The 9,848-nt window shown below is 37.6% G+C and overlaps 1 protein-coding gene across 1 annotated transcript; it reads right to left on the bottom strand.

Moving 5' to 3' along the window:
- Positions 1-5,821: 5,821 nt before the first annotated feature.
- On the bottom strand, positions 5,822-6,712 carry LOC117714174 (putative vomeronasal receptor-like protein 4). Its single transcript, XM_034510841.1, has one exon. The coding sequence runs from the start codon at positions 6,710-6,712 to the stop codon at positions 5,822-5,824; it is 891 nt and encodes a 296-aa protein (XP_034366732.1).
- Positions 6,713-9,848: the final 3,136 nt, after the last annotated feature.

Raw genomic sequence — 9,848 nt, 5'->3', positions numbered from 1 at the left:
AGTCCATTTGAATCATAGCCTATGTAAGGTTTATTATTCCTGTTTAGTTTTGTCTTGTTGACCTGTCCATTGCTGAGAGTAAGGTGTTGAAGTCTCACACTATTAATGTGTGGTGTTTAGTATGTGATTTAGTATTTAGTGATGTTTCTTTTATGATTGGGGATGCCATTAAATTTGGAGATAGATGTTCAGATTTTAGATGTCCTCTTGAAACTTTCCTTTGAAGAGTATGAAGTGTCCTTACCCATCCATGTTTTTTGATGATTTTTGGTTGAAAGTCTAGGTTTTTAGATGTTAGAATGGCTACTTCAACTTGTTTCTTGGGTCTGTTTGCTTAGAAACCATTTTCCAGTCCTTTACTCTGAGGTAATATTTATGTTTGTTGTTGATATGTGTTTCTTGTATACTGTATAATGATGGATTCTGTTTATGTTATCCATTCTGTTAGCCAGTGACTTTTAATTGAGGAATTGAGTCCATTGATACTGAAAAATATTAAGGACCAACCATTGCTACTTCCTGTTATTTTGAAATTAATAGTGTGTGTGTGTGTGTGTGTGTGTGTGTGTGTATGTGTGTGTGTGTGTGTGTGTGTTTCTCTTCTATTGATCTGAATGGTGTGGAAATATTTTTTTCTGTTTTCTTGAGTGTAGTTAGTCTCATTGTGTTGGAATTTGCCTTCCAGTATCCTCTGGAGGGCTAAGTTAATGGAAAGTTATTGTTTAAATTTGGTTTAGTCATGAAATATCTTGGTTTCTCCATCTATAGTAATTGAAAGCTATACTGGGTATAGTTAGTAGTCTGTACTGATATATGTGTGCTCTTAGGGTCTGCAAGACCTCTGCCCAGGCCTTTCTAGCTATTAGAATCTTTGTTGAGAAGTCAAGTGTAGTTCTTATATGTCTGCCTTTATGTGTTACTTGGCCTTTTTCCTTGAAGCTTTTAATATTTCTTTGTTCTGTACATTTAGTGTTTTGATTATTATGTGGGTGGAGGAGCTTTCTTTTCTGGTCCAATCTGTTTTGTGTTTTTGAAGTTTCTTGTATATTTATAGGTGTCTGTTTCTTTATGTTAGGGAAGTTTTCTTTTAGGATGTTGTTGAAGATGTTTTCTGGGCCTTTGATGTGAGAATCTTCCTCTTCTATTCCTATTATTCTTAGGTTTGGCCTTTTCCTAACGTCTACTTCTATGCATGCTGATGTGTACTAATGTGCATGTGTACCACCTCACATATACATGTGCCTACCCACATGCAAGCAGATACACACAGATTCAAAACATAGAGACACATGAAAATTGAAACAAAAAATAATTTCCTTTACTTCTTTGAGGAAATTAGGAAGCAAATTGACAAAACAGATTTATTTATTGTTTGGCTAAACCAGGGAATGAAAGACTCCTCCTTCCTTCCCCTCTTCTCTGTAGCAATGTCACAGTTTTATAACAAAGAAAGAAAATGCATGAAAGGTGTGTCCATGTCATTAGAGCTGCATTATGCTTCTGTGGGGAGGTGATTTCCTCCTGTGACAGTGCCAGGGCTTCAGCCTTTCTCCTCCCAAGGTGTGGGACTGACTCCTAGGTAAATGTTAATTCCTTGAATTTCTTGTATCAGTACTCTGATAGTTAAATAGAGGGGACACATATTTCTCTTTAAAATATTTGCTCTCCCAACACTTCTTTCCCTGTTGGTCTCATGCTCATGACTCCTAGGAGAACCTATGGCCAAGTAGGAAGTATTCCAGTAACTTACTTAACATAATTATTGAAGCCTATTGTGGAGATCAAAACATAGACAACCATGTTCTTTATTTTAAAAGACCTAGTGCAGAGCAAGGGGAAAACTGTTTCTACAGTAGTGTACACTAGAATTTGCTAAGAGAATATTCAAGTGCTCTTACAATACCTGTTGGAAAAATAAATTCATTTTAAATACTACCAACCACTTCATTTTCAGGCTCCATTTAATCATGAGGAGAAACTAAATTCACAGTCCCAGACCCTAGAGAAGCTGAAAACTTCTCAATAGCTGAATAGCTTCTATTATAAGGAAACAGTTATCTGAGTCCAGACATCTAAAGGACAACTTATTTACCTTGCCACTACGGTCAAACTTAGATTATGTTCCCAGGCCCAGGAACCTACTCCTATCCTGATTGATGGAAACTTCCTTGTTCAATACTGTATGTCAAAATATGATTAGACAGTGCTACAACCCACCTAACTCCTTCTTGTTTCATGGTTTAATCCTTTACATATGCTGGGCAGTGTTTTTTCAGAGTTGTAGTTCAGTCTCTGAGTCTGTTCTATATCCCTGGTTAATCTGCATTGAGCTGGTATTAGAGTTCTGTTGTATTTCTACTGGATTTAAGCAAACCCCATAATAATAATCACAAAATGATACCTCAGGAATAAATGAATATGCTAATTTTTTATCTTATGAGAACTGTTACACAATGTGTGTTTAAGGTATATTTATTGAAGATTAGAAATGTATCAATTTTACTTTTTAAAATGCATGTGAAAATTTAGACAGTGATCTTAGTTGGGGTTTCTATTGTTGCAACAAAGTGCCATGACCAAAAAAGCAAGTTGGAGAGAAAAGGGTTTATTTGGCTTATATTTCCAGACCATAATCCATGATTGGAAGAAATAAGAACAGGAACTCAAGTAGAACAGGAACCTGGAGACAGGTGCTGATACAGAGGCTATGGAGGGGTGCTGCTTACTGGCTTGCTTCTGCTGGCTTGCTCAGCCTGCTTTCTTATAAAATTCAGGACCACTACACCAGGATGGCACCACTCAGTGGGCTTGGCCCTTCTCCATTAATCACCAATAGAGAAAATGTTCTACAGCTAGATCTCATGAAGGCATTTCCTCAACTGAGGCTTCTTTCTTTCTGATGACTCTAGCTTGTGTCATGTTAACACAAAAAAGAATCCCGTGCAAAAATGTACAGATCTGGATAGAGATGCTAGGTGAAGAAGAGATTGCTTATTCTGGTTCATACTGTTCACTCATAAGAAAGACTATAGATACATCCTATACATAAAAATTCTTTGGAAAAATAACTATCCATTTTAGCCATACATCTACTTGGTTATACTCTGAAGGTGGTCTTTAACCTAGTTAGAGAATATTTAAAACCTTAGCTAAGAGCAGTATTTCAGAGACACACAGCCCGGCCTTTCTCTTGCTTTGCTCTGGAGAATATCAACTCCTAGACCTGAAAGAGACCTGGAAAGGACTGTCCTTTCCTGCCAGTTTCTTGTTCGTTATTCAGCTGCAGGGAGTTCCCTCAAGAACTATTCAGGTGTTTTCACTTCTCTTCTAGTAGGAGCTGTAATGAGTTGATGGACAGTATTGTCCAATGCAATGCATATACTATATTGACAGAGGCTCCAGGGGAAGGCTGGAGCACAGTGATCCTGAAAGAAACAAGGTCATAGCTCTTTCTGGACTGTCTTTGTCCTCCTGTGCCCAAGTCTGTGAGTTCTCAACAACACCAATATCCTTCCAATTGGCAAGGCCTCACTCCTTGGATTTCACCAAGATGATCTTCTGTGCATCCTCAGTACCCAGGTCTCCTAGTCCACAGCTAAGCAGAAAAGATAGAGCCTGGAATTTCAAGCCAAGTGTCTTAACAAACACCAGATGTTCAGTATCAGCCATTGTGAGTGACAAATCCTGAGAGGTAGAAGTTCTAGTATTAACAATCTATTAGTGAGGTCTTTAAGCATCAGTGTGCTGGTGAGGTCCTTTTCTGGAGCATGCGTGCTCTCTGTCAGAGGCCAGCCCAGGTGGGTCTTCTTTTTTGCTTGGTTCTCCTTGAGGCAGCAGAGCGGGGTGATTGTTGGCAGTGGTAAGACTTAGTCTTATTTGAAATTTAGGGTTGCTGTATAAATAATAAAACATTTTCCTACCTCAATTCTGAGTCACATATGCTGAGGCACTATGACCTGCCTTCAGAGATTCTATAAGGAGAGATACTGTTTAGCATTTCATTTTAAAACAGCAGAAGATTAAGTAAAGTAGCTTTTGCTCTCTCTTCATAGGATTGTGTGGCTCTTTTACCTTGTTAGAAGTCTCGGGAAGAAAAGGGAACACTTTGAAGAGGGATTTGGGTGTTTATTTCTAAATTGTAAAAAGTTTCCTATTACAGCTCTTTAAGAAAAAAACAGGAAACAGGCTTGTAAGAAAAGGGGGATAAGGAAACTAGAAAAAAGAGGATACGTGGGATCTAAGAAAAGCAGGATAAGGACTGCTAAGAACAGAGAGATAAGGAGAATAATGCTAAGAAAAGTGGGAACAAAGAGAATTGCTAAGAAAGAGAAATTTGTCCTCAGCACTTTTACATCTTTCAGAATACATGATCACATGGTAAAAATTTGGCACAGGTTTACACATAAATTCAAATCATAAAATAAGCAAGAAGTTTTCAACAAAGAATGTTTACATGCATGTCCATGAGGAGTAATTATCTGACTAATCACTCATTATCTGTCACAGCTCCACAGGTTCATGGAAAGTTAAAAATTATAACTAAGTTATTAGTGAAATTTTATATAAATAAATCCAGTAAACAATCTATCTTCTGTCCTACCACCTATTATAAATCATTAGTTCCCCTTTTAGGACCTTTGGTTAATGGTTTTACAATCTTATAGAATATGCTCCGAGTAATAGAATAACTGCTTAGTATCTCAGAAGCAATTAACTGGTGACACTCAGGAACTGGCAGAGTTCTCATTCCAGTTTTGACTATCAGAAAGGAACTAATAGCAGTCCCACTATAAAAGAGCTTAATAAATACTGACATAATTTTAAGAATTCTTATAGAATCATCATTAAGAATTAAAAAACCATCTATTTGTCTATATAGCATTACTACAAAAAAAATACACCTTTGTAGTTCTGAAGAGATCTTCTCATAAGAGTGGGATAATACCTGGTGATTATTAAATATATTTAATGGTACCAGGACAAGCATATTAATAGCAGGAATCTATCCTGAAATTAATTTCTCTTGGGCCTTGCCTATTAGAGAAAATCTGTGTTGGAAATTTAATCCAAGGCAGACAATCTCAGGAAGATCACCTGCTACTTATTAGCTTGTCCTATGTTGGCTCCTGACGGCTGTCCAGGCCTGAGATGGCATCATTTGAGAAAGCTTATTTGCCAGAGCTTCCCATGGTGATTAATTAAGATCTGACATGGTTAGAATTGTCCACATTATTGTCTTATGGAATCTGGCAATATCAATCAGTTGGTGGCAAAGTCTGCTGAGTTGTGATGACATCACTTGTCTCAGTATCATCTCCACTCTGCTGTGCGAGCCACCCCAGAAAATGGTGATGTCCTCACCTCTACCTACCCTATCTTGTTCTCCTTCTCTGGCTTTTGAGAGGAAATCAGCATTTTTCCCAGTGCTAATGAGAAGCCACAAGTCACATGATAATGATGGTGGAATGGGAAGTTGGTAAAAATCCATTTCCGGCCTTCCTAGAAACCCTGAACTAGCCTTAGGTGGTTTTGTACTAGTCTGATTTATTAATGCAAATACTTATAATGCTTAACTGATTTAAAGCTTGGCCATATTAGAATATCAGGGCAAAGTATGATGAGATTGAAAATGTTGGAAATGCCCAGGCAGGTTAATCACCAGGCCAAGGCCTGGGCTATTAATTGGTATCCAGGACAGCTAATGGTATATAGCAAAGCTACATGTCCTCCACATAGTCTCCAAAATATTAAGGGAAATAAATGATAGTGTGTATCTTAAGCTCAGGGAAGAATATAATCCTAGCATTTCTCAGTGAAAACTCTAGGATTTAGCAACAGGGACATCTCTGCTCATCAGGACAAAGGGGCTGAGAACAGCATAACCAAGTACTAGATATGTTTTAATATTTAGTATAATGGAATCATGAGTCACCATGGAACCTGTATAAAAAGAGAAAATGAAGTCTCCCCAATAAAAGAAAAGAAAACAGCTCATGAGAATAACAACACTTTGTGCAGCTTTGATCTCTGGACTGAAACTCTTTATAAATCTGCAGCTATGAAGATAGAGGACATGCTTGTGATGTTTATACAGTTGAAAAGAAATGTATCCACTGCTCCAGCCCATGAGACTCTGGAAGATGAGATCACGAACAGCCATGAGCAAGAGGAAAAGCCACTTAACTACTTGCCTGGATGGCAGCATATAGCAATACCCAATGTACCCAGTAACTTCAGATCTGTTCATGCCACTGCTTGTTGTTATATAGTACAACAAGTTGGAACTTGTCAGAATATTAAGGATCCAAAAGAAGAAGACATAGGTAAGAACTTGCCACGAGGTCTGGGGTTTGAGCTTTTTCCAAATGGATGTCCTGAGACCGATGGTGACAGCCTGGACCATACTGAGGTGACAGGTGGTGCAGATAGAAAGGCCCCGTGCCAACCTTGCCAGATAAACCACAGCTTTACATCCAATGTCTCCTAGGAAGTTTCTGAAGTAAAACACTGTGGCTACATCTCTGATCCCCGTGCTACAAAGAATGATCATATTAGAAAATACCAAGTGGATGAGAATAAGGTTGATAGGCTTTTTCTCAGTCTGGAAGGCAGAAGTGTACACAAGTCTCACAAACATTATGATATTGCCCACAATTCCAGAACCAGTAAGAGAAAGGAAGGCTATTGTCTGGATAATGTTATTCCAGTTCATCTTTCCACTTCATACATGGCACTGGGAAAAAGTCATTTGAAAACATATGTAAGATTTTTCTCTGTTTATGCCTATGGGGGAGGGGATGTTTTCAAGGATATAAACACATACAGTTCTTTCTTTAATGATTCCTGACCAGATACTTGGGTTTCGTTGTTGTTCATTTGTTTCACTTTGTATTTTTTTATTTACATGGAAATGATAATAGCTATAATCAGGAATAGACTTGATAGTTTCCTGCTTTTCACGACGATCATTCATCCCTCACATCCATATGATCATGAAATTCCCAGACAAAATACTGACATCATTTTGTCAGTATTCATATCAACACAGTCCTGAGTGTGCTCCTTTCTTTTCCCTCATGTCACCCAATATGACCTCAGGCTACTGGGCTATGTTTTTGCTTCATCTCTGATCCTCTTCTCCACTGATGCAACCATCACTAAATGATGTCGAACTAATAAAACACTTGCAGCTTCTCCAGAAAATTGTTCTTGGCCAAATGGATTCATCTCTCCCAGAATATTATATAATATACTCTACTTCTAATATCCTTTTTCTATAATTGGCACAAAAGCTAGTATTTTTTAGGAATTAGGGAGCAAAACCTAGTCCTCTCACATCAAGGTAGCAGTAAGTCTAATGAAATTTTCTACATGTGTCAAATCTCATTGAAAGTGATTTAATTTTCCTCCCACCTACCTTGTTCTCCCTGTCTGTTTCTACTGAGGATTCTGCTCCAAACAAAACACCAGGGAAACATTTTCTAGCTCATGCACTGGCCTTATAAATTCTAACCAAAGATACATTTAGCTGATTATGTGTTTTAAGGTTTATTGAATGTAATGATTCCTCAGTCAGAAATGCACCAACTCATGAATAAGTTCTCCCTAATATTCAACATTAATACGTAAAAACTTATCAATTGTATCCTGTTTAATGTTTATTCTTATATATTATGTTTAAGTTAAGATAATCCTTTAGGGGCTGGGGATATGGCACAGTACATAAAAGTATTGCTGTACAAGTGTTAGGACCTAATTTATGATGACCAGCACCCAAAAAAGTGCTGGTCAAAGAAGTGCAGGGTGGTAACCCCAGTGTGGATGGTAAGGGGTTTGGTGTGGAGGGAAGCAGTTTCTTGGAACCCACTGGCTTTCCAGCCTAGCAGATTCAAAAAGCACTATGTTCAGAGAAAGGCCCTAACTGAATATTTAAAGCAACTGAAACAGATAGCAATGCTGTCTCTCTTCTGCTTACACATATATATGTGCAAGATTAAATGTACATACATGCATGTAAACTCCCCTTAACACAGCACATATAATCTTTTTGAAGCAGAAAACTCTTCCATTTGCTTCACATCTAACAAAACACTCAGAAACATGTCAACCTTAACTGACTTTCTCCTTCATAATTACTGTCCTTTTCTTATCAAAGTTATTTCTGAATTACCTTTAGCCCAGTCCCTGCCTCAAATATAACTTTGGTGCTTACCTTGCCACAGGATTACACACATATACCCTGGTTGATCTTTGCCACATCACCATGAGTCATGTCTACCTACTATCCATCTTTCATATATCAGCTTTCTTTGACCTCTGGGCTATTTGTCTATATATCTGCTTCCCTCCTCCCTAGATAGTGAGCATGCCTCGGAGAAACTGCTTTTGTTTGCAGAGTTTCAGTGATTTACATTGCTGCTAATGCATACTCAAAAATAGTGTTTGAATATGTTCTTAAATGAGGCTCTTCTCAAAATCTCACACTAAACACAGAGGAAAGCTGGCAACCAACTTGCGTAGACACTTGAGGGAGTCTTTTTTTTTTTTTTTTTTTTGTGATATATGAAAACAGAATAACTTGAAAAAGTCAACTTAGTTTGGGTGACACATTTGGCAAATGACTTCCAGGCTTCCACCAATCTTGTGAAGGGCATGTATAAGTCCTTAATAAATTAAGCTTTAATTTTACTTTTAATATCTTTGTATTAATTAGTTTATAATTTGACGACGTTTTCAGTTACTGCTCTGTTCTTAGAGCCACCAATATTAGAATTTGTAATAACAAAGTAGTCCTTGCTTTTCTTAGCAAGGCCTCAACTAAAAGAACTATAAGTTTAATGTCTATTAATACATATCTAATACAGAGATGCTAATTGTATATTTTAATAGCTTTCACAGGTTTTCACCTCCAGCATGTAAGAATAAATTTTGTCTGTATGAATCTAATAAAGTCAAGGTTTCCTGTAACAAAAAAAAAAAAAAAAAAAAAAAAAAAAAAAAGAATAAAGAAACGTGGGAGTAGGCTACAACTATACCAAATGCTTGAGAAGTCCACGAACGTTACGAGTATAAAGTTCAGGGTGTAGAGAAGATGCCTCAGTTTGAAAAATGTTTCAAGAACAGGCTTGAGGACCCAAGTTTCATGCCCATAACCTTGATATAAATGCAAGATATAAAAATTATGCTTTTAATTTTAGCACTGGGGATGCAGAGACAGGAAGATCTCTAGAAGTCTTTAGCCAGCCAGGGGAGAAACTGAGCTTCACACACCTGGAATTGACGTCTAGTATACACACACACATACACACACACACACACACACACACACACACACACACACACATTCATGTATAAAGTTCTGTATGCACAAGAGTGTTCTTTACAATCAGCCACTACAAACCCAGCTCCCTCAGTTTCTACATGTATCACATCAATTATGTTATTTAGCTTTCTCATGCATGTCCAGTGTTCTCATCTGTAAGCTAGGAATGGTGCTTTGTCCCAAGCAAGCATGCTGTGAGGTGTCAAGAAATTGAATTAGTTTTAGTATAGAAATCATTTTCTCTCTTCTTACCTGTCTTCAGGTACATTCTCCCAATACTGTACAATCACACACTGTATTATAGTTTGGAAAGTTCAGAAAAAGTGCATTCAGAATCAGAAAGCAAGCGAAACCTATCCACAACAGACTAAAGAACATAAGAAATAGGATACACAGCTCAGATCAAATTTTTAATTCTGTTGAGGGTCAGATGTGTAAGGCTTTGGAGAAAGTGAGTCTTCCTTCACACCCAGACTGAAATACCATCAGGCCCCTGTGTCCTGTCCCTGTCTGTCCCATATAATGA

The sequence above is a fragment of the Arvicanthis niloticus genome, chromosome 8, assembly GCF_011762505.2.
Source record: "Arvicanthis niloticus isolate mArvNil1 chromosome 8, mArvNil1.pat.X, whole genome shotgun sequence".
In the NCBI taxonomy this organism is placed as follows: Eukaryota; Metazoa; Chordata; class Mammalia; order Rodentia; family Muridae; genus Arvicanthis; species Arvicanthis niloticus.
Note: the sequence above shows the minus strand (reverse complement) of the source record. Positions and strands in the feature narration are given on the sequence as shown.

Bases quoted from the DNA above. Each gene is read 5' to 3' on its own strand.
- LOC117714174 (XM_034510841.1), bottom strand. From the start codon at position 6,712: ATGAACTGGAATAACATTATCCAGACAATAGCCTTCCTTTCTCTTACT.